Source organism: Protopterus annectens, chromosome 9.part0 (genome assembly GCF_019279795.1).
Source record: "Protopterus annectens isolate FY-2018-M chromosome 9.part0, PAN1.0, whole genome shotgun sequence".
Taxonomy (NCBI): Eukaryota; Metazoa; Chordata; order Ceratodontiformes; family Protopteridae; genus Protopterus; species Protopterus annectens.
This window is the reverse complement of record NC_056743.1, coordinates 817,246,865-817,272,206: the sequence shown is the minus strand read 5'-3', so window position 1 is coordinate 817,272,206 and position 25,342 is coordinate 817,246,865. Positions and strand designations below refer to the sequence as shown.

Genomic DNA, 25,342 nt, shown 5'->3' with positions numbered 1-25,342 from the left:
AGAGTAATTGTTTGGTTAATTTTATTACTCTTCAAATTACCCTAATGGTGTACTTGACAATTAAAATGTTACATTTTTTGGCGGGTATCATTCATTAAGGTGCTAGCTCTTCTACTGTCAAAGTCCAATTGGCTGCCGTCTCCAATTTCCATGTGGGGAAAAACATGGCTTCCCTAGCTTCTTCTGGGCTTTCCAAGACCATCCTTACAGGTACCTTTCTTTTAAGACCCCGGTGAAAGATCCTACACCTCAAAGGGACCTCACCATTGTTCTTCAGGCACTTCTCTCCTCCCCTTTGAGCCCGGGGCGTCAGTAGACCGCCAATATATATCTTAGAAGACTGCCTTTTTGGTGGCTATCACTTCTGCTAAGAGGGTATCAAAACTTCAAGCACTGTCCATCAAAGTTCCTTGCATGGTTTTCCATAAGGACAGTGTTCCCATATGTGCTAATCAGTCCTTCCTTTCCAAACTGGCTTCTGAAACCAATATCAACCAATTGATCTTCCTGTTTCTTTCCTAATTTCCAAAACAGGGGTGAATATAAACTACATTTGTTGGATGTACATAGGCAACTGAGATTTTATTTACACAGAACAAAATCCTTTTGCATATCTCATCAGTTGTCTGTCTCTTATTCAAAGCCATTCTTAGGCAAACCAATTTCTAAAGTGACCATTGCTCGTTGGATTTCCCAGTGTATCATTCAAGCATTCTGATAAAGGCATTTGCCCTCCGGGTAAGGTAAAAGCACACTCCAAGATCTATGGCCACTTCAGTGGCTTTTTGGTCTATGGTGTCGCTGGATGAGGACTGCTCTGTGGCTACTTGGTCCTCATCTCATACCTCTATTTCACATTACAAATTAGACATTTATTCAGGAGTAAGGCATCCTTTGGCTCCGTGGTGCTCTGGAATATCCTTCCATGAGGGCCACCCAGGTTTTAGTACTTGAGGGCCCTGCCCCACAGGTTGAAGAACAAATGAAGTAAACTACTTCAGATAAAGAAGTTATGTACACACCATAGCTTCCATCTGAGTAGTTGTACTTCATTTGTCTTCAGCCATGCCCCACCTCCTTTCCCCTGACCTTTTCACTACTGTTATAATCGTGTATATAGGATGTTAACGCTACAATGGCTCTCCTTGTTATGCCTGGCTTAGGAATATTGGGTAGCCATTAGTGGTAAGGTCCAACTGGGTCGGGCTTATGTTTTGTAGAGCAGCAAATTCGATCTAAGGGAAGGAAGGAGACAGGGAGGCATTATGGGTATGGGGAGGAGCTTGGAGGTCTATCAGATGCTAGTAATGGGACGGTCTCGAATCCGATTCGGATCCATAGACCCACAGGTTGAAGAAAAAATGCAGTCAACTACTTCAGATCATGGTCTTTCCCTTGGCATAGCCACAGCGGCTTGTTTACACATTTTAAGATCATCTTTTGAGCAGGCCTTAACAGAACATGTTACACACGCTATAGAACTATTTTACCACACTGACCAGTATTTAACTATGTCTGCTCCTTCACAATTTACCAAACATCCTCAGCAATCACACAGGTCACCAATTCACTAGCCTTATCTACTGTTCAAAGACTGTAAAAGCAATCTCAAGGTGAAAACTTAGCCAACTCCACTGGGACAGGGAGCTAAAATCCACAGTATGACATGGGCGATATAGATTCAAATCAAGTGTTCTTTGGAACCTCTAGGTACCAAGCACGCTGAAAATGGGTGTCATTAGCCTTGGAGGGGGACCTCAGCCATCTAATGCCACAATCTCTTAATGAAAGGCAGCTACATTAGGACAAATGTAGGAAAGGTTTTTGGTCATTAAATTGCTGATATCAGACTTATCCCGGAGTGAATTTGAAATGTGCAGTCCCACACAGGAAGATATAGAAGTCCCCATGGTAAAATGGGATTCACATCCCCTGCCCAAGGAAAGGGTTTAGGGCTTACACTGTAGGTATGCCCTCATTCCCAGAATTCCAGCAAGGGCACAAACCATTCTTGCGGCTGCGTGAAGAGTTTGTTGGACAGCTATCCCTCTGTGCTGAGGATACCCAGTACAGAAGAAAAAACATGCTTAAAGTCCAATATAGGCTTGGGGGGGGGGTGAAGGTCATTAGACGGGGGCAAAAAACATACTGAGGGAAGGTCAATAAATGCCCGTCTGCTGACAAACAGGCCATGAATTATGTAGAAAAAGACCATCTAAATGACCATTTTAACAACTGAAAATGCACTAAAATAACTGTCCTTTACAGTGTTTGGCTTTTTGTTATTTGTATATAAAACCTGGCATTGGTTCACTTTTTCACAAAATTTTCAGGGAGTACTATTGGCACAACTACAACACCCACAAACTAAGCACATATTCCCAAAGGTAAGGGGGAAACTGCATATTGAATTTTATTTAACAAGTTTTCACTCTGAAGAAAAATTAAGGTGATATGCATTTACTTCCAGCTCAACGCTGCATCCTTTTCTATCTTCAATGTTCAGTCTATCAACATTTCTACCATAACTTCAAACAATCAGACTTGCAACATATCTTGAAGCAGTATAAACTGTCAGACCAGGTCCTCCTTAATAAACCTACTTTCATTTACTTTTGCATAGTCTAATAGCTCTTAGGGAAGAGATAAGAAAATCTTAAATATCTGTATATAAAATACTCAAATTGTGCAATATTCTAATGACCAGAAAAAAAATTCCTAGAAAACAGGACTAAGTCTAGTACCCACTTCATAAAGATACTCCAAATGATACAATTTAGAAAGATGAGCTTGTCTGCCTGACCAAAAAACGGAAAATAAACATTTATGTAACCGTAAACACACAGCACCCAAAAGGCTACACAAGACTACTGAAGGCACCTAGCAAAGATTATTAGTCTTTAATAGTAAGAAATATTAACGCAAATTTATCAAAACAGAACATGACCATCAGGAATGAAGTGCACTTAGCTGGTCATTCCAGATGTAAAAACATGCCTGGTTTTGTAGGTTTAATGCACTGTGTGTTGGGGTTGTAAGTCCAATGCAAAAAATAAACCTGTTTTCAATATAAATATTTTTTACTTCTGCTACAATATTTGAGACCGACAAAAGAGAGAGACAATATAATGCACAATATTAGACTGACAAGTAAAGGCATATGAACTAAACCTACTGGGGGCTTCCTTAACAGGCTATCACTCCTGCTCTCCTTCAAGATTTCATTAACAAACTTTCAGGTAATAGCAGTGTGCAGCTAAAAATCATTTAAGACTGCAATTCTAACTTGAGTTTCCAGTACAGTACATTTTTAAGACTCACCGTACAGCTTTAGCAGTTTCCATGCATGGCACTGTAGCCATAACATTTCACAAATGAAAAAATTTGCCTTTGTAACATTTTTTTTAAATTTCTAATTTAACACAAAAGAGAACTCTTCTAGACTTTGCATTCAGTATACTAAAACAAATATAGCAAAGCCTGCACTCTGTTTTGCTTGGATATGTACCAATGATTCCAGTATCTACATATGAAACATGAAATCTGAGGGAGAATAAGATGCAATTATGACACTTTCTGGCACTTAGAACAAGGTGTGCAATGACAAAACACCTATCCTATAGTCAGGAATATAAATGTAACTCAGTGCTGAATTTGAAACCACCACCATAACAAACTTAAAGCACGGCACTGCAGTAATTTTACAAAGGATTTTTTTTACATTTTAGTACATTCGCAGTTCGCTCTGTGTCGCACTATTTGGATTCGGCTTTTTCATGTTTCGAGCACATAAAGTAGACCCCCCTCCCCCTTCAGACCTCTGCATGGGCAGAACAGCAAAAGGATAAGCAGTGAGCCAATCATCACACAGGACCAGTTTACAAACAAGTGTTTTTCCCTTCCTCTTAAATACAAAGGGTACAAAAAGCTGATCTGTACTTAACGCTTTCTGTCCTATCCAAGCAGAACATCTTCACTTTTTTCTTTGGATATGGAGAAATCCTCCACTGTGTAGATCGACTTAAGCATAAGTAACAATTGCAGGTAGGTTGTATGAAGGTAGTCATTATGGAACGTCAGAAAAGTTACTCTGCACATCAGTGCCTTTACCCTAGAGATACTTTGGCTGACAATCACCAGTTAAAGGGCCGTCTCAAAACTCAAATCTAACCAGTGCCGCTGGTTCAATGGGGACTTGGGTTACCACTTAAAACAGTAAAGTAACATGGTGGAGTCATGTCTCTTCTATGTGGTCTCATGCAATTCCACTAGGGGTGTTGCCACATTTAACTGGCAGCAATAATGGCAATGGAAGGTTTAGTATATAAGCTGAAATGTTTGCAAGATGCACCTTCACCGAAGCGTAAACAAGACCTGACCATTCTAACTTCAGCAGGTTTTTGCAGAATCAGACACTGATGATTATGATTCTCCCTCTGGAAACACAGGGTATCCTTTTCAACTGCTTTTAGCAAGTTTTACAGCTAACCCAAAGTTTTAGCACATTATGTCAGAACCTATGCTTAAAAGATAGTACAATCAGATCATACCACTGGCCTGAACGTAAATGATCCATTCAGCAGAGGGGATGGTGCCACAAAGTGAACAGTTTCTTCCTTGCCATTTTCAGTAAGAGAACCAATGTCACCTTGGTCAAAAGAACAGTTAAAAGCGCCTATGCCCCACCACCCCCTGTTCCTTTACTTTTTACTTCCCCCTTGCGACCTGGATGGACACAGGATAAACTTACAGAAACAAACCTATCAAACTGATGAACACGGCATTCACTACCCAAGGTGAACTACTTGGCATGTTTGAAGCACAACTTACTCAAGCACCTGTTGTTCAAAGAAACAAAGTTTGTATTTCAGTTTCCCCTACATGTTGTAGACCAGTCACAGCAAAATATCCCTATCCAACACCCAATGGTGGGGGCCTGCTTGTTCCACTGAGTTTACCCATTAGGAAATTCTGCTGAAATTTAATGCAGAGATCTTTAGAAACATGTCTAACAAAGATCTACATCCACTTTCTCTGCCAGCTTTCAAATGGGAAAGCAGAGTGCCCCATCTTGTTGTGCTCAAGTAAACATACTTGCAATATTATTCATGATCAGGTGAATAATTTCTAGGCTCTCCATCCTTTGTGTAAACAAGTGTGAATCACTGCAATCATCCCCTCTGTACCGATATGCCTCTTGTGCTACCTTCTGTCATGTGGTAGGGACTTCTGTGCATGAGCTCTTTAGTTTATATCCAAAGAACCAAGCCTGCCTGAAGGGCAGCTTTTGGTTCTTGTAGACTTTCTGAACCTACCAATCAGTGCTTCTGCCTGACCAGCACTACATGGGAATCAGAACATAAACAAGCTGATCATGCAAACGTCGAATACTCCTGAAGTACCACCAAAGCTTCCACATGGAGTCTTGCTAGGGGAATAAGTATATGGATCATCACATATCCAAACACTTAGTATATGTATACAGATACGTCCATTCTTCTGAGATAAAGTTTAAGCTTTCACTTAATTTGTCCTAAGGTAAGTAGGCTTTCTAATCGAATGAACCTAGTTAATGCCTCAAAGAATACCACTATTCCGGATGGTTGCAGATTGGACATAAGGCTCACAAAACAGACTTTGAAAGTAATTCAGAATAGATTACTTGTTTCAGGCCCAGGATGTAGTAAAGAGGGTGATCTTCCAGAAAAGGGCAAACTGGATACCACTATTACAGTAGTAAGTGATTCCTGGAGAAAAGTAGTCAGTGAACACCTTGAGAATAGCAGCCAAGCCCAAGTGCAAAGAGGTAAATTTATGATAGCACGCTCATTCTGAAACAGAAGACTCTTGAGATCCAAAGCGAAAAGCATGGCCTGTGGCGAAAGTAGAAGCAAGCAAGATAACAGTAACATTTCTGTACTTTTAAGAACTTGCTCAGCCTCAAGTATAAAACAGTTATCCAAGAGCAATCTTTCCTGGGCACTAGCAATAGTCTGCTCACGTACTCTTGTAGTCTCTAGTTGAAGTTCTCCCAAAGCAGCAGTTTCAGATATTTCCTTTTATGGTACTGGTGGGAATCACACAGAATGGTGGTCATGTGTAGAAACTACAGTTGCATTAGGAAATTCCAAAACTGTAAAATTACACTATCCACTGTTGCAATACTGACATTGGAATTCCTGGTTGCAGAAGTCAGACAGCTCAACTTTCATAATTTTTCACCCTTCATCTCCAAGATAGCGAGGTGCCCACCATTTCTGACATCAAAACATAAATGGTACAAGGGGACGTTGGCCAACACATAACCCGATCTTGCCCTGACTAAAGAAAACCAGCTTAAGAGTGCCGGTGCACAACCTTCCATGAAGCGTGTAGTCTTTACGAAATAGAAACCATAAGCACAGAGCCCCCAAAACTCATCCTGAGAAAGATAATTCTAACTTATGAGCAGAGACAGGTGGGTTAAGGCTAAGTGACATGCCCACCCAATTAATGTATAACCAGAAAAAAAAAATAATTAGTCCAGTAAGTGGACATTCTGGAACACCTACAGTTATGGTACATTTCAAGACGACTGTACAATGTTCATTGCAGTTACCCACTGATACCCCCAGGAAGTGGAAAGGGACAATAAAACCTGCAGAAAGGCACTGGCAAAGCTTGCCCTGACCACAGAATTGCTGTTCAAGTTATAACATCTAAAAAAAAAAAAAAAAAAAAAAAGTGTGAACCAAAGACCATGCTATAACTCCAAAGCGAGATGTATTCTAAACACTCTCAATTAGTGCCTGCAGCTCAAAACGTTTTAGCAGACTTGCTGTTCCAGTGTTTTCCAAGATGGAAGTTTAAAAGACATACAAATCCATCTCAGAAGGTGGCAAGGTGAACCCAAGTCATAAATGATGTCCTATAATGGATTAATTTCCTCTTCTGGTGATTTCAAATGCAAAACACCTCTTTCAAGGAAAGGCTTTAACAGGCAGCCGAGAATTAAATGGTTCCAGTGGCAAATCTGTTGATATGGCAGATGCACCTTCAGTGCAGCATACAAAGGGCCTGCTTTGTACAGGTATGGAAGATGTGAGAACCAATGACACCTACTTAATATGGGTCCTTTTCCACTTAGTGTGGTACAACTCCTCCTTATTAGGAATTCTGCCACCACACCAAGATGTACAAATATCTCTTCCGACAACACATGCCTAAACGGGAAAAATAAACTATCCACTGTTACCCTCAGTGTTAAAGTTGAGATGGCTTAGAGATTTCCTCATTCTGACCTGAAAGATCCATACAATAGAGAAGCAAGGTCGATCTGCCTTACCCAGACCCAAATGAAAGAGGCAACACTGCCTTAGTTCCACTCTACCTAACAGCAGCATTTTTGGCTTGTTGGCTACCTTCAACACCATAGGGTCAAACATACAAAAATGAGACATACAAACTTTGGAGGATACTACTGAAATTTTTCTGCTCACTAAAGGTTTTTTTAGTTCAAGAGTGAAGAAACTTGGAGATCAAAACAAATGCCTAGACTTGAAATAAACATGGAGGTGGGTGCTAGCAGGCAACATCACTTCAAATTTTTACAAACTATGTCAAATTTATGCAATTTTATGTGCCCTTAATGCCCTTACAGTCCACAAACTAGGTCAGTGTGATTCTGGCTCTCTACTTCAAGGTAACACAAGGCATTTCATTACATCCCGTTTCTAACCAGCAGACACAAATGCCCAATTCCATATTCACATATACTGCCTATAAGCCCATTTCATATCCCAAAGAAGCTCGTCACACTGTACAAAAGAATATTCAGTTTCTTAATTTATGGAACATTGTTTGCAGGTACTCAAACATATTAAAAACACTACTGTCACAAGCCACCATATTATGGAGCAGAGATATTTGCTTTTTTAAGCTATAACCTGGATAAAGAAAGTAAAACAAATACCTACACCCCCACATACAAAGCAACAAGCGACTGCTACAATAAGACAGGAAACTGGTATAAGAAAAGTATTATTTCACCCTGATGTAGAAGAGATAACCAGAAGCTGTTGAACTATACACTCCCAACTTAATCAAAGTGAGACAAATGTCCTGCTCCAGCAAATATGACTAAATAAGCTCAAAGTGACATGAACAGCAGTGGTGCATACCAAGTTACATAAGCTGAAATAAACATGCAGCACTGCATGCTTATATGGCAAATAAAAGCTAACATTTGACTAACAGAAATAATGCTTGCACCAAAAAAAAAAAAAAAAAAAGAAGAGGTTAGTAGTAATTATGACCAAATGGGAATAAAAATTCTAAGGAAGCTTCACAATACCAAACCAACCTTTTAGGAATGCTTAAAGCAAACCCTTTAAAGTTAATATATTTTGTTGGTTTACAATGACTTACCTTCAGAAGTCCCCAAGACTGGGGAATCTTCCTGCCACGAGTTTTCAGACCCAGACGGAATAATCTCTGTGCTTCCAGGCGGAATTTCTTGCCACACCTTAGCATTGGGGTTCAAGCTTGTGCCTTTAGATGTTACCTAAATTAAGAAAACATTACTTAACACATATACACATTTTCAATTGGGTAACATTAAACAATCTGCAAACATAAAAGGTAAATGCACCCATTAGCTAAACTAAACTTTTGCTCATATCTTAACCCATTCCGCTTGATTTCCCTGATAAACACTATGCAGTTACTTCTACTTCAAATACAAAGTGCCTGAGAGGAAAAACACTATTTACACACAATGCAGTCCACCTCTGCAAAGGCTGCCTCCCCAATTTTACAAAGTGAGAACATCTGCCTTCTTGCTGATCTTTTACAACTTGGTTCACTCTTTTCAGTCCCATTTTAAGTTGCTCCTGAATAACCTTTGCAACTTAAAAATTAATCTTGAAAAGCAAACAAATTTAGCTGCTTTTTACTCAATATAAATGCTCCAAGTTTCAATCTAGCCAGGAGGCAAAACTGGATTCAGAGTTTGCATTTAGTTTTACTGGACCACTTCCTGCAGGTGGAACAAATACACCACTTTTTAAGACCCAAACACCTCCAATATTGCTCTTCCTTACTTGAAAATCTCGCTCAGCAAGAGGGGGTGTTTACAATACAACTAATCTTGCCAAAAATCAGAAAGAAAATGCTCAAGTTTCACAGTAAGTGAAATGGTGTTGAGAAACTTCAGAAACAAGAATAGATATAAAGCTGTAGAAACATGAGTCAATTTTCTACTTGTGTTCTTTGAACTGCATCATAAAGAAAAAAATTATAATAGAATTTGACATCTGTAACAGCTGAACTAAACGTTTTTACTTTAATCGTCTTGTGTTAGTCACATTATTTCATGAACAATGAAACTTTTTCCCCATTTTGCCCATTTGTTCTAATTAATGCTCACAGCTTCTCTGCCTTTTCTTCCCAAAAAGCACTTCTATTCTGCTTCAGAATAAAGAGTATATTGTTACCACCCAAGAGTTTGGCAGACAGTGGAAAACACTGCAGGAGGTTTCAGTAACGTTATAGCAAGAAACAAAATCTGATAAAACCGCTTCAAAACATGCATTCACACTATAACCTACAATAAAAACCTTCAACTTATGGGTATACAGCTGAACACCTTAGATGTTACTAGTGACAGTACATCTTTATGCTGTCATGCATGAAAAAACACTTCCATTTCCTTGAGTCACATATACTGAAAGAATAGTTGTGTAAATTCTTACCATAACCATAGATGTCCTTCTCTTCCATGTTGCAGTATTCTTTCCCCTCCTGTCAGGTTGCACTTTATCAGCTGGGTGACACTGGACAAGTTGTGCCCTTATAGAAATGGCTCCGACTGAGCCGCTTTATCTTCTGAGGGCTGGTGCGTACAGACGTCACTTTTATGGCCCACGTTCCTTCTGCCACGTCAGATGTCAGACATAACTAGAGGGACTGAAAAACTTTGGAATCCTGAACGGACGAACTGCTAAGTAAGTGTAAACCCACATGTAGAATACTGCAACACTGAAGAGAAGGACATCTACGGCTATGGTAAGATTTTACAAAACTTTCCGTTCCCCCTACTTCTCAATCTAGCCAAGGGTAATCACCACAAGTTACCCCCACAAGGTGGACCTTTTGACTCAACAAAAGGGAACCCTCATTCACCCACATTTGCAGATGTTCGCACAGACACTGTGGGTGATTAACTTTGAATTCCCTTCAGGCATCACTACTTGGAGGACGTGCTCTCAGTCCAGAGGGAGACCAGGAAGCCTACTACAAGGAAATCTTGCGTAGCTAAATGGAGATTTTCCAAATGGTGTCTGGGCAAGGAGCCATGCATCGCAGATCCATCCCTAGTTTTTGCTTGTGTGTCAACTACTTAAGAGGGACTTTAATACTCTCGGTTCTAGTCCACCTTTCAGCAATTTCAGCCTGCCTGCCACTAGACCCTCCCCTACTAGCCAGGCTCTATGTTAAGCTATTCTTAAAAAGGGTCTTGCACATCAGACCACCAAGAAAACCCATCCCACCACCCTGGGACCTGAATTAATCCTCAAAGCTCAGTCTCTCCAGTTGAACCTGCTAGTACAGCTACTCTGCAAATGTGCACGTGGAAGAAACCTCTTTTTCCTGCAGGGGTTGGGAGGGTGGCCTAATGGTTAAGGTGTTTGCCTTACAAACACAAGGTACTTGGTTTGGGTCTCACAAGGGATAATTGGCTAGGCTTAAAATGGCTCGCAAGGGCAGTTAGCCTAGTACTAATCTATGAACCTATAAGATAGTACTGCTAGTGACTATAACTTCAGCCAGGAAGGTGTCAGAATTACAGGGCCTAATGGCCTGCCCTCCATACACTACCTTCCACAGTGACAGGGTAACTCTACAAACCAATCCTTCCTTTATGCCTAAAGAGGTCAACGATCTGTCCTTAAACCAATCTACGCATCTACCCACTTCTTTCCCTCTCCCACCAGTGAAAGCGAGAGTATACTCCACTCCCTGGATGTACACAGACAGCTAAGGTTTTACCTAGACAAAACCAAATTCATAAGAAAATCCCATCAGCTTTTTGTTTCCTTCCACCCCAGGGCCCTGGGCAAGCCAGTCTCCAAACAAACCATCGCATGTTGGATTAGAAAAACTATTTGCTTATGTTACTCATACAATGGCAAAAGACTACCACAGTGAGTAAAGGCTCACTCTACCAGGGTAGCGGCAGCCTCCAAAACCTTCTTAAAAGGCTGGAACACTGCATCCATCCTGGAAGCAGCCACACTGTCCACCATTCACACTTTCACAAACACTACAAGCTAGAAAGTGTCTCTAGAGCATGCGCAGGTTTTTGCCAGAGCAATTCTGCAGAGCTTTCTGGAATCAGCTTCTACCTCCTCCATTCTTTCCATCTAAGCTGTGGTACTCTCCCATATCAAGAATACTGCAACACAGGACTAGAAGAACATAGAATAGTTGTGTAAAATCCTACCATAACCACAGACTGCCCTCTCTTCCATGTTGCAGTATTCCTTCCACCCACCTAACCCCCCTTCTCTTTTCTCTCTCTCATTAATGACCTGTCTTGGCTCTCCTTGTGGTTATACCCTACCCTTTGAACAATTTAGCCACCAAACAGCTGTTTGATCTTATGGCTGACATCAACTGCTACTCTATTTTGACCTGACCTGCTGGGCTTTCAAGCCCAAGGTCTGCTCGTGCAAAAGTCACATTTAAGGCCCCAGGTTTATGACCCTACATGTGACATCCCATGCACAAACAGCAGCCAAGCTCAAGCTTTTGTATAAGAGCTGAGGTACAGGTTGTCAAGAATCCAACAACATGAAAGAGAAGGACGTGGGATTTCCCACATCAGGCAACCCGTACGTCGGCTCCTATACAAAAGCTTCAGCTTGGCTGCTGTAACTGCATGGGATGTCACACATAGGGCCATAAACCAGGGGCCTTAAATGTGATGTCTACACGCACAGACATCAGAACTTTAAAGCCCAGCAGGACAGGTCAAAATAGAGTAGTAAGTGAGGTCAGCCATAAGATCAAATAGACATTTGGTGGTTAAATTGGTCAAAGGGTAGGGTATAACTACCAGGAGACCCAAGACAGGTCAATAATGAGAGAGAGAGAATAGAGACGGGGGGGGGGGGTTAGGTGGGTGGGAAGGAATACTGCAACATGGAAGAGAAGGACATCAATGGTTATGGTAAGATTTTACACAACTATTCTATGCCCTTCTAGTCTTATGTTGCAGTATTCTTGGTGTGGGAGAGTACCACAGCTTAGATGGAAGGGAGGAGGTAAAAGAAGCAGATTCCAGAAAGCCCTGCAGAACTGTTCTGGCAAAACTTGCACATCCTCTGGAGGCACTGTCTAGCTTGTAGTGTTTAGTTAAAGTCTGAATGGTGGACAATGTGGCTACTTCCAGGATGGATGCAGTGTCTCAGCCTTTTAAGGCAGCTTTGGAGGCTGCCACTACCACAGGGAGTGAAGGCTCACTCTACTAGGGGAGTTTTTTGCCATAGTGCGAGTAACACAGGCAAATGTTTTTTTGGAGACTGGCTTGCCCTGGGATGGAAGGAAACAAAAAGCTGATTGGATTTTCTTATGGATTTGGTTTTGTCTAGGTAAAACCTTAGCTGTCTGTCTACATCCAAGGAGTGGAGTATTCTCTCACTTTAAATGGCGGGAGGGGAAGAAGCTGGGTAGATGAATAGATTGGTTTAAGGACAGATCGTTAACCACTTTAGCATAAAGGAAGGATTGGTTCGTAGAGTCACCCTGTCACTGTGGAAGGTAGTGTATGGAGGGCAGGCCTGGCTGAAGTTATAGCCACTAGCAGTATAGTCTTCCATGTGCACATTTGCAGAGTAGCTGTACTAGCAGGTTCAGCTGGAGACTAAGTGAGCTTTGAGGATGAATTCAGGTCCCAGGGTGGTGGGATGTGTTTTCTTAGTGGTCTGATGTGCAAGACCCCTTTTATGAATAGCTTAACATCAAGCCTGGCTAGTGGGGGGGGGGGTCTAGTGGCAGGCTGAAATTGCTGAAAGGTGGACTTTTCCTGAAGAGTATGAAAGTCCCCCCTTAACTAGTTGACACACATAGGCAAGAACTAGGGGTGGATCTGCAATGCATAGATCCCAGCCCTTACCCAGACAACATTTGGAAAATCTCTCCCATTTAGCCAAGTAAAATTTCCTTGTAGTAGATTTCCTGGTCTCCCTCAGGACTGAAAGCACATCCTCCAAGTACTGGTGCCTGAAGAGAATTAAAATTTTATCACCCACAGTGTCAGTGCCATCATCTGCAAATGTGGGTGAATGAGGGTTCCCTTTTGTTGAGTCAGAAGGTACACCTTGTGGGGTAACGTGTGGCACTTGTCCTTGGCTAGATTGAGAAGTAGGGGGAAAGGAAAGTTGTGTAAAATCTTACCATAACCATAGATGTCCTTCCCTTCCATGTTGTAGTATTCTACATGTGGGTTTACTCTTCTTCCTCAGTAGTTCGCCCGTCCAGGATTCCAAAGTTTTTCAAGTCCCCTGAGGTGCGTCTAACACCTGACTTGGCAGCAGGAACGGCTGCCATAAAAAAGTGAAGCCTGTACGCACCAGCCCTCAGAGCATAGAGGCTCTGTCAGATCCAGTCCTATAAGGACACAGCTTGTCCAGTGTCACCCAGGTCAGCAAGTGCAACCTGAAAGGAGGGGAAGGAATACTGCAATGTGGAAGAGAAGGGCACCTGTGGTTATGGTAAGATTTTACACAACTTTCCTATGTCCTATTCCAATGTTGCAATATTCTACATGTGGGCGAGTGTCAAAGCTCAGTGAGGATTGGGATGTGGGCCAGTGTCAAAGCTCAGTGAGGATTGGGTGGTGGCCTAGAAGAGGATTACAGGAATCCTTGTAGGATAGCCCAGGCGAACCTTGCCCTGGCTCTCCAGATACAGTCCAGCTTGTAGCGCTCGGTGAAAATTTGCACAGAGGACCAAGTAGCTGCCTCAAGTATGGTATTAGTGTCTAGCCCCTTAAAGAAGGCTCCAAGAGAGGCCTTTGCTCTGGAGTGGGCGCAGACATTGACCTGCAAGGTCTTCCCATGGTGTAGGCAGCAGAAAGAAATGGACCTGGAGATCCAGACCGAAATGGTCTATTTGGTCACTGCTTTCCCCCAGAGCTCTGGGGTGAAAGGAGAGAAACAGTTGGTCTGAGTTGTCTGTGGACATCTAGGCAATCAAGTACTCTCTCACTATCCCCCTGCGGGTTGGGGAAAAAGATAGGCAGGTGAAAGGCCTGGTTCAAGGACAGATAATTCACAACTTTGGATGTGAAGGACAGGTTAGTCCAAAGTGTTAGCCTGTCAAGGTGGAAGACTAAGAAGGGTGGTGTAGCCATAAGAGCTTGCAGCTCTGAAACCCTTCTGGCTGAGTTCAGAACCACCAGGAAAAACAGTTACCCATGTGCAAAATGTTATGGGGGCTTTGTCTGCTGGCTCAAAGGGGGCTAAGGTGAGTTTTACTAATCAGTAAAATACTAAGGAGGAGGGTACAGTTTCCTGGGTAGTCTCGAGTGTAGTACCCCTCTGAGGAAAAGTTTAATAGGAAGTCTGGATGCAAGGGGTGGATCCAGAGGTAGAAATTTCCAACAAATGTGCTTTTAGAGATGTGTAGGCAAGACCTGTCTGCATTAGTTCACACAGATAAGACATGACGGGATAAGAGAAATGTCGCTTTCCAGCGGGTCCAGCTTTCTTTTTAACACCAAATAGAAACTGACATAGTACAGCTGGGTACACTTAACATAAATGTAGATGTTAGAGTGTATTCACTGTTGCAGTCATTACATTTAGGGCATCTGTCAGCAGGTAGCCCTCAGCCGGCCTGAATACCAGACTCTTGGATTCCTGCATCGGATGCTGTCAGTCCTTCCATGAAATCAGGTAGTCAGGGGTATAAAACGTGCAACAGACACCATTACATCAGTTTTTCTTGCCCAGATGTCAGCTGCCCCCATAATGGGAAGCAATTACATGTTATGTTACACCTCCAACAAAAAGAAAATACACCAGAAAGCTGAAATACACCAAACAAAAAGAAAATGTAGAGCCAAGAGAAGTCAAGGGGCTGGAGGGAGAGTAACCAGGACTGCAACAATGAATACACTCGAACATCTACATTTATGCTAAGTGTACACAACTGTACTATGTTCTTAGTGTTTTACTGTTGTAGTCATAACAATTGGGTAGATTCCCAAAGCTAAGGAAGGGAGAAGGAAGTTGGAGAGCATTAAGAGCAGCTATTAAGCCCTGCAATACTGCAGTGGCAAAACCAGCTCTGGATTTAGAAAAAATAGGCATGTGGTAATGCTTGGTGAAGGCATAAACAGAGTTCCAGGTAGCAGCATCTAGGATGTCCCTGGTACAGACCCCTCTGAGAAAGGCTGTAGAGGTAGATGCAGCACTGGTGGAATGTTATCTTATCCCCCGTGGGGTAGGTTTTCCATGGTGCTTATAGCAGAAATTAATGCAATGGGCTATCCATTTAGAAATGCATTGCTTTGAAATGGCCTTCCTGTGCAGCAAAGCCAACTAGCAGCTGTTCAGATTTTCTAAAAAGCTTAGTTCTGTCCAAATAAAATCTAAGCTGTCTGTGCACATCCAAAGAGAGCAAAATTCGTTCTCCTTTGGTTTTGTGGACTAGGAAAAAAGGTAGGCAAATGAACGGACTGATTTAGGGCCACACTAGACACCACCTTGGGCATAAAGGAATGCTTGGTCCTGAAGGAAACCCTGTCTGCATGGAAGATAAGGAAGGGCTCCACTGCCATGAGGGCCTGTAATTCAGAAACTCTTCTTGCTGAAGTGATGACTAGAAGGAAGGCTGCTTTCCAAGTAAGGAATTTCAACTCTGCAGTTCCAGCTGGCTCAAAAGGAGCGAGAGTGAGCCTTTCCAATACAAAAGTTAAGGTCCTAGGCTGGAGTAGGGGATCGCCTGGGGGGGTCTTACATTTTTAGCCCCTCTGAGGAATTGCTTTAATGGGGAGTGAGAGAACAGGGGTGGTTCAGTACTATAATGTGCTGAAATTGCAGAGGCATGAATTTTGACTGACGTAAAGGATAGGCCCTTGTGGAGCATTTCTGTTAAATAATGAAGAATATGAGGTCAACTGGGCACCGTAATGCCCATACCCTGGGTCTGGCTCCAGGAACAGTTTCTTTTCCATTTTTCAGCACAGGATTTTATAGTACTACATCTCCTTGCTTAAAGAATGACCTCTAGCACCTGCTTACTGAGGGATGCTATTGGAGAGCTCAAGGAATTAGCCAGGCTGCAAGGTTCAGGGTTTGAAGCTGAGGGTGCAGAATCTGGCCTGCCTGCTGGGACGGCAGGGAAGGTGTCTGAGGTAGGTCCCATGGATCCAGCAGTATCATGCTGCGCAAGAGGGGTTACCAGTGCTGGCGAGGCCAGTCTGGTGCAATAAGAATTGTCCTTGGTCTGTCCTGTTTGATCTTTAGCAGAACCTTTGAGAGAAGAGGCAGAGGGGAAAAGACAAACCGTAAGGCTTTCGTAGGTGAAGGACAGGGCATCCACTTTCCAAGCTTGGCTGTGGGGAGTCCTTGTGTAGAATTTGTCCAACTGGTAGTTCTGGGGAGAGGCAAACAGGTCCATCTCTGGAGTCCCCCATTTGTTGCTAAAGAGGTTGAATATTTTTGATTCCAGTTTCCATTCATGTGGGACCATGTGATTTCTGCTTAGGTTGTCTGCCAGTGAATTTAGCTTGCATGGCAAGAACTGAGCTAGTAGGTGCACTTGGTAGCTCAAGGCTGTGTTCCACAGAGCCATGGCTAGTCTTCAGAGAGGGTACGAGTGGGTTCCCCTGCTTATTTATGCACCACATAACTGTGGTGTTGTCTGTCTTTACTAATAATTGTCCTGGAAGGATGTGGTCCTTGAAGGCTGTCAGGGAATTCTGTACAGCTAACATTTCTTTTTTAGTTGATATGCAGGTGCACCTGACACTGGTTCCATTTGCCCTGAATACACTGCCCCGCCAAGTGAGCCACCCCTTGCACAGTCTGATGAGTCTGTAGTCAGGGTTTGTGTGGCAGGGAGTAGATTGAAAGGGAGCCCATTGCTGAGGTGGAAGGCCTCTGCCCACCAAAGGAATGCTTGTCATTATACAAGGAATGATGGGAATCATTAATTCCAGGTCCTGAGAATGTTGACAACATAGGCTTTTAGATACCATTGCAGTTTCCTCATATGCAGTCTTGCATATGGAATTCGTAGCATGCAAGAGGTCAAGAACCCCAGGGTTTGCAAAACTTTCCTTGCAGATAGCTGGGCTTTTGTGGCCAGTATCTGGGAAGTTGTGTTCAAGCTTGCTCCCAGGAACACAATCTGGTGGCAGGGTACTAGATGAGATTTCTTTTTGTTTATGGTGTATCCCAGCAACGTTAGAAGTTTCTTTACAAATGCCAGATGTTTTAATAGCATGTCCTGGCTTTCTGCCTGAATTAGACAATAGTCCAGGTATGGGTATATTTGCATATTTCTCTGCCTGCAAAACGTAATGGCTGGAGCTAGACACTTTGTGAATACCCTTGGTGCAGTAGATAAGCCAAAGGGAAGTGCAGAGAACTGATGGTGCATACAGCCTGCTCTGAAGCGTAGGTATTTCCTGCAAAAATCACTTATTAAGATGTGTAAGTAACCTTCCTTTAAGTCTAAGGTTGCCAACCAGGCATTTTTGACTAGCATAGGAAGCATCTGTTGAAGTGTTAGCATTCTGAATTTTGGGATTACCAAAGAGGTGTTTAGAATACAGAGGTCCAGGATAGGATGCCAGCAGCTGTCTTTTCTGGGTTACCAGGAAGCTTCTTGAGTAAAAACCTTGTCCCTTTTCTTCTGCTGGGACAGGATGAATAGCCCCAATACTTAGAAGAGAGAGAGAACCTGCTGTTGACCCTCTGCCCACTGATTTGGGGGTAGGTCTTGCCAACCGTTTGGGGTTGGTAAGTTGTGGAAGTGGAATCGGTATCCTTGGAAAACTATTTAAAACCCATTTGTCCTGGGTAATGAGTTCCCAGTTTTTTGCATGCAGGGTGAGCTTTCCTCCTAAGGGAGCAGGCAGTTGAGCAGGGCTTAGAAGAGTTAAGGTCAAGTCACCGTCACATTTTTCCATAGGGGGTTGTCTTACTACTTCCAGCTTTGGAAGTGGGAGCCTCCCCATTGTGTAGCCCGAGACAATAACCTAGGTGGTCTGCTGTTCCTGGGTTTGGACTGAAGGCCCAGGAGAGACTGGAAAGGACCAATTCTTAGAAGGCCAATGCCTACTAAACCTGGGAGGCTGTACTTGCAGGAAATCTTTTAACAGTTTGCATAGATTTAGCTTTTTCATCCATCTTTAAGGACTTATTCTCTGCCTTGTTGTCAAACAGACTGTCTTGGTTTAAGGGAGCATCCAGTAATTTAGCTTTAAAATGATCTAGCAAGTTTTGCTCCTTAAGCCAAGCATGCCTTCTAAGTACAGACCCAGTGACAGCAGCCCTTCAAGATGCTTCTAAAGAATCAAAACCACACTGCAAAGTAGGTTTACCAACTTGTTCAGCAGAATGCATTAAATCCTGTAGTTCTATGTTAAGCACAGTCAGGAATAAACAATTTTCTGTTTAATAAGTCCCATAATATGCTGCTGATATTTTAACATATGAAACTGGCAATTTAAAGCCCTAATGGCCAAAGTAGCAAAAGTATATACCTTCTTACCCAATCTGTCGAGGCCCTGGAATCTCTATCAGAGGGGATAAGGTTTTTGGCAGCAGAAGCCCCTTTGGTCCTTGGGAAATGGTCTCTGGATCCGCAGTAGGATTCTTGAAGAGGAACTTGCGAGAGTCAGGTACTCCAATACCAGTCAGGTTTTCTGGGAGCTGGAGGTAAAGTGTCTTGGGCCAGGCTAGATTCCAAGAAGGCATCATCTACATGTCCAGAATAGAAGGGATAGCTAAAGACCTGTGTTAAGGGAGGAGTAAGAATTTCCTACGCCTCTTTTTGGAGTCAGAGTAAACCTGGCTTTCCCAGCCAAAATGCTCAAGAGTGTGCAAGGTTTCACCAAAAGAAAAATCTTCTGGAGGGGAAGCAGAGGAAATGAAAACCTCTGCATCAGAATCCTCAAAGATAGATGAGGGCAAATCCTGGTACTCGGAAGAAACAGAAATTTCAGAATCCTGATCAGAAGGAAAATCAGTTCTAGGTCTCGGAGGGGGAAGGCTGGCGTGCCCTAATTAAGAGTAATAAGGTCTTCAGCCATTCTACGCATTCGTTTTTTTAGGCATATGGGCCTGACCATGCGGCTTGGATGTTGGTTTTCTAGTCGTGGGTCGAGTTTTAGGCCTTGATGAAGATGGCGTCTGTTTAAAATACAAATCTGTTGGCCTGATTACACCCTCAGAAGCTGGTGCCTGCACAGTGGCTCCAGACCCATCCAAGGTAGAGACATCCACAGGTTCCATAGTCAAAGTAGTATCTCGCACATACAGGACTCCGAATGGGTCTCAGTAGAGGCCTGCAAATCTGAAGTAGCAGGTATCGGGGGCTGTGAAAGCACCTCATTGAGTACCGGCGAACTGGCGACTAGCTTAACGGAAGAGTCTGCAGTTTTGGACTTGTGCAGTCTCTCTCTCTATCCTTACGTTTTTTCGAAATATCAGTAGCCTGATGGCTTACCAAAGCCATTTCTGGATAGTTAATCCAGAGTACCAAAATAATTTGCTGCGAAAATGGACAATGAATAGTTCGGGGGTTGAATAAGGCACAAAACCGACAGCGAGAGATGTCGTGATCTGGGCCTAAGCAAGGAATGCAGTATGAATGAAAATCTTTGAGGTATTTGTTTTCCACAGGTAAGACAATTGTTAACTTACGGACATCTGTTAAAAGCAAGAAAAAGGATCCCCAACAGGGTACTTAGCTTTTTTTCAAAGACTTCAGTTAAGACTTCAGTTCTGTAATTCAAACGAAAACTCAGGTGTCGACCGACACTTGCGAACTGCTTCTACTTCAGGCACCGCGTAGCAAGAAAGACTGATGTAATGGTGTCATCTGCATGTTTTATACCAGATGACCTGACGTCATGGAAGGAGGGTCAGCATCCAACGCAGGAATCCAAGACTCTGGTATTCAGACTGGCTGAGGGCTACCTGCAGGCAGAGAACCAAAATGTAATGACTGCAACAGTGAAACATGAAGAACATCTGTGCAGTGACAGAGACCTGGTTCAAGGCTCCAGAGAGCACCCCTGCATTACCAGGCTATAATTCATACCACAGCTTTCGGCCACCTAACCTGGACCAAAGCAGTAAAGGTGGAAGCGTGTCCATATTCATTAAGGATATTCACACCTCCAGGCTAGTTACTCAGCATAATGCATCCGAGATTATCCAAGTGCAACTAACTCTGGGCAAGACCGCAATCCAAACTGTAGCTTGCTACAGATCATCCCCACCATGCCCCAGGATTCCCACTCCATTTCTTGATATAGTGGAAAATATTAGGGTACAACCTAACACACTAATAATGGGCAATTTCAACAACCCCACCATTAACTACTCGTGTACCAACTCTTATGCACAACGTTTTCTGGAATTCATATATTCCAAAGCCCTGGATCAGCTTATCCACACCCTCACCAGGAGCAGCAATATCCTAGACCTTGTCATTACCAGCATGGGTAACCAGTGTTCCACACCAGAAGTCAATTCCTTGTTGGTCAGAAACTTCCACAAGCAAATCACCCTAGACATCCCACCGTAAAAAAAATTCTCCAAAGCCAACTTCACGCTTCTTAAGATAGAAGTGGCAAACTTCACGACACCCATGCTGACAGACAATAGAGGTACGACTGCTGAACCCTATACAAATGCACTTTACAAGCACTGACACAAGTGCATGGATCGTGCAATCCCTAACAGACCCAAGATGCTATCCTCCAAAAAAAGGAAGCCAATTTGCTGGTCCCCTGCCAATAACTCAACAGAAGAAACACTCCCATGACTGGAGGAACTCCGTGGTCAGCCTCAATAAGAAGCGAGATCCCTCAAAATCCTCCAAAGCTGGTTACGAAAACAAAATCGCCACTGATTCTAAAGACAACCACAAAGCATTCTATAGCTATGTCAAAAATCTCAATGGCAACACAGATCTGCTCAAAGTTGCAGCACAATGGCACTAAATATACAGAACCAAATGATATTGCCAACATCCTAGCAGATAGGTTTAGAGCTAACTTTACCCCTCTCTCACCCCCTAAAGGGCCCATCCCTATACCAGAAGAATGCAAAGTTCCTGTAACCACGGCTGCACAGGTAAAAAAAACACACTCTCCAAAGCCAAGAACACAGCATCCATGGGACCTGACATCATCACAGGCTGCATTCTACACAAACTATAGAACTAACTGGCACTCCACCTAAGTACCATGTTCAATCATAGCCTCAGCTCAGGCTTTGTGCCCACTGAATGACTCACAGCAACGGTTATCCTAATCCACAAAGGGAGAGCCACCACGGAAACTACTGCCTCATTAGCCTGACGAACCTGGTCTACAAGGCTATGGAACTTATAAACAATGACATTGGTAATCTCCAAACTCTGGACCCTACCCAGTTCGGGTTTGTAAAAGGCAGATCATGTCTCCTAAACCTGACAAACTTCTTTGAAGCGGTCATCAAAGCTATAGATGAGGGTAAGGTGGATCACACAACCTATCTACTTCTCGCCAAGGCTTGACACCATCCCCCACTCTGGAATTATAAACTCACTAAACTAGGTATAAATCCCTATGTCGCAAGATGGGTTGCCAACTGGCTCACTGACAGAACCCACACTGTGAAAATAGCAGACTCTATATATCCAACTTCAGACCAGTGACGAGTAGGAGTACCACAGGGTTCAGTCCTGGGTCCTCAACTGTTCAGTATCTACTTCTCTGAAGTACAGGCTAACACAGAAGGTCTTTGGCTAACAAAAGTTAGCAGATGACTGCAAACAAGGAGCCATAATCAAAACTCTTGATGTGGACATCCTACAAAAGGGCCTCACTGAGACAGACGCCTGGTGTGAAAGCCATGGCCTCAAGCTCAATACAAAAAGTGCATTGTCACCCCTTTTGGTAAAAATTCTGCACCCATGACCTACCACATAGGCAACAGTCTACTTAACACCGAAAGTGCAATGAGACCTTGGAACACAGGTGGACAGTAGTCTCGCCTATGATAATCACATCACCACAGTAGTCGGGAAATCCTTCTACGTGGCACACCTCATCACAAAAGGTTTCTCATCCAGGAAAAAGGGGAGGTCATTGTTCCCCTCTACTAATCTACAACGCCTCTTTTGGTATGTACCTCACAAAACATCTACAACTGGAAAGGCTGCAGAAATACCTCACAAAGAGAAAAACTCCAGCTCTACTCTGTCGCATATCGCCTACTCAGAGGCGATCTCTGCCTAACATACAAAGCTATGTCAAACCCACAGCTGTTGGGCATACTCCACTTAATGAAACCCCAATCCCTTTGAGCTACACGCTCTAGGGACCTACATCTTGTCACCACAATAAACAGAAAGTACAGTTTTGTACCTACCATAAATGTAGATGTCCGAACTGGATAGCATCTGCAGTCATAACAACTGGGTTGTCCTGTCGTCAGGCAGCCCTTCAGTCGGCCGGATTCCAAAGTCCGGGTCCGGCTTCGGCTGATGTCGCACTTCACCCGACGTCATCTCTGTTGGTCTTCGGGTATAAAGGCATCAGCCGACGCCATTTTCCTCAGTGTTTCTTGCCCCAGATGCCAGTAGCCCTCTTGGAGGCTAAAATTTGGATAGATGCCAATGTTTCCAAAAAGATAGAGGTAAACACAAAAGTAAGCATGTATGTACATATATACAAACAAATACACCATAAAGACTCCCCACCAGCTAGCTATTAGGAGGGTAAACACCCTAGGAGTACCACAGAGGGGAAGGAGGGAGGGTAATCCTGACTGCAGATGCTATCCAGTTCGGACATCTACATTTATGGTAGGTACAAAACTGTACTATGTCCTTCATGGATGCATCTGCAGTCATAACAACTGGGTAGAATACCATAGCCAACTAGGGGAGGAGGATAAAACTAGATTATGGTGTGTTTAAGATCCCTTGCAGTACGGCAGTGGCAAACCCTGCTCGGGATCTGGAATAAAGAGGCAAATTATAATGCTTGGCAAATGTATGCACGGAGGTCCAAGTAGCCGCCTCAATAATGTCTTTGGTTGCCACTCCTCGTAAGGCGGCTGTGGTAGTGGCTGTTGCCCTTGTAGAATGAGGTCTTATGTTCTGTGGAATTGGTTTTCCATGGAAGGAGTAACAGAATCGTATGCAATTTCCTATCCATTTGGAGATTGTCTGTTTGGAAATAGCTTTTCCTTCCCTTCCTGTTGCATAGGCTACAAAAAGTTGGTCAGTCTTTCTGCTACTTTTTGTTCTGTCCAAGTAGTAGCGTAGCTGTCTATGTACATCCAAGGTATGCAGTATTCTTTCCCCTCTGTTTTGTGGGTTGGGAAAGAAGGTAGGTAGGTGGATTGCCTGGTTTAAAGACACTCTGGATACTACCTTAGGCATAAATGTAGGATTAGTCCTCATGGACACTATCTTGGTGGAAGATTAGGAAGGGTTGCACTGCCATTAAGGCCTGTAGTTCTGAAACCCTCCTTGCTGAAGTAATTGCCAGTAGGAAAGCAGTTTTCCATGACAGGTGTTGTAGGTCTGCTGTTGCTGCTGGTTCAAAGGGTGATAGTGTCAACTTTTCCAGCACAAAGTTTAAGTCCCAAGCTGGTAATGGTGGTTTCCTTGGAGGTTTTACATTCTTGATTCCTCTGAGGAACTGCCTGAGCAAAGGTGCGAAAAACAGGTGGATCAAAGCTGTATTCTGCTGAAATAGCTGATGCATGTATCTTGATGGAGGAGTAGGACAGGCCTGAATGAAGAAGTTCGGCCAGATACTCCAGAATGTTAGGCATATCTATGTTTGACACATCTTTTCCTCTTTCAGTACTCCAAATGACAAACCTTTTCCATTTTCCAGCATAGTTCCTTCTTGTTGAAGGTCTGCGTGCTTCAAGAATAATGTCTTTAACTCTTTGTGAAAGTTCTGGATTAGCTGCTGCTATGTGATGTTCCATTCAGTCAGTTGCAACGTTTTTAGGTTTGGATGTATGATGCTGTAGTTGTTCTGAGTTAACATCAAAGGCATCAGGGGTATTGGCCACATATTGTTCCGAGACATGCTCCTCAGCAGTGGGTACCAGTGTTGTCTTGGCCAGTTTGGAGCTATCAGGATTATCCTTGGACGTTCTTCCTTGATTTTTAGTAATACTTTGTGTATCAAGGGAAGAGGTGGGAATGCATATGCTGTTAGGCCTTTCCAGCTGAAGGAGAGCGAATCCACTTTCCATGCTAGTGGGTGGAATGTCCTTGTGCAAAATTTTTTGAGCTGGTGATTGAGAGGTGATGCGAATAGATCTATCTGAGGCATTCCCCATTTCTTTGAGATGGTCCTGAAGATGTCCGGTGCAGCTTCCATTCGTGGGCATCCGATGTGGTTCTGCTTAATATGTCTGCTAGAGTATTTTCTTTTCCGGTACAAATATTGCCTGTAACTGGATGTTGTAGCTGAGTGCCAGGTTCCACAGCTCCAAAGTCATTCTGCATAGGGGTATGAATGAGTGCCTCCCTGTTTGTTGATGTACCACATGACTGTGGTGTTGTCTGTCCTTATCATCAACTGGCCTTCTTTGAGAAATGGTCTGAACTTTTGGATTGCCAGTTTTACTGCCAGCATTTCTTTTAGGTTGATGTGCAGGTGAAGTTGATCCTGTGTCCACAATCCTTGCACGCATTTGTCCAGCATGTGGGCCCCCATCCTAGGTCTGAAGCGTCTGTTGTGATGGTCTGGCTTGCTTGACATCTGCGAAAGGGTAGCCCTGGGTTTGACTGGCATGCCTGAGCCCACCATAGGAACTCCTGTTTTAAGCATGGGATTAGTGGGATTTCTGTTTCTAGGCTGTGTCTGTGTTGGGACCATAAATTCTTTAGGTACCACTGTAGTTTTCTCATATGCAGTCTGGCAAGTGGGACCAAGATTATGCATGATGCCATGAAGCCCAAGGCCTGCAGTACTTTTCTTGCTGTTAACTTGTTCAGTTTTGTTAGTGCCAAGAAGTAAAGAGGGAGTTCTTTTTGTTTTTCTGTAGTTAGGAATGCCATTTGTTTTACTGTGTCCAATTCTGCGCCCAAGAATGTC

General features: G+C 43.2%; 1 protein-coding gene across 1 annotated transcript in view; it reads right to left on the bottom strand.

Annotated features, from left to right (window-relative positions):
• Positions 1-25,342, bottom strand: part of LARP4 (La ribonucleoprotein 4) — a gene marked incomplete in the record, with an annotated part of 1,458,174 nt that overhangs the window by 1,242,829 nt on the left and 190,003 nt on the right. The window contains 1 exon segment of the mRNA XM_044083476.1: positions 8,407-8,542. Within this exon segment, the coding sequence (XP_043939411.1) occupies positions 8,407-8,542 (136 nt within the window).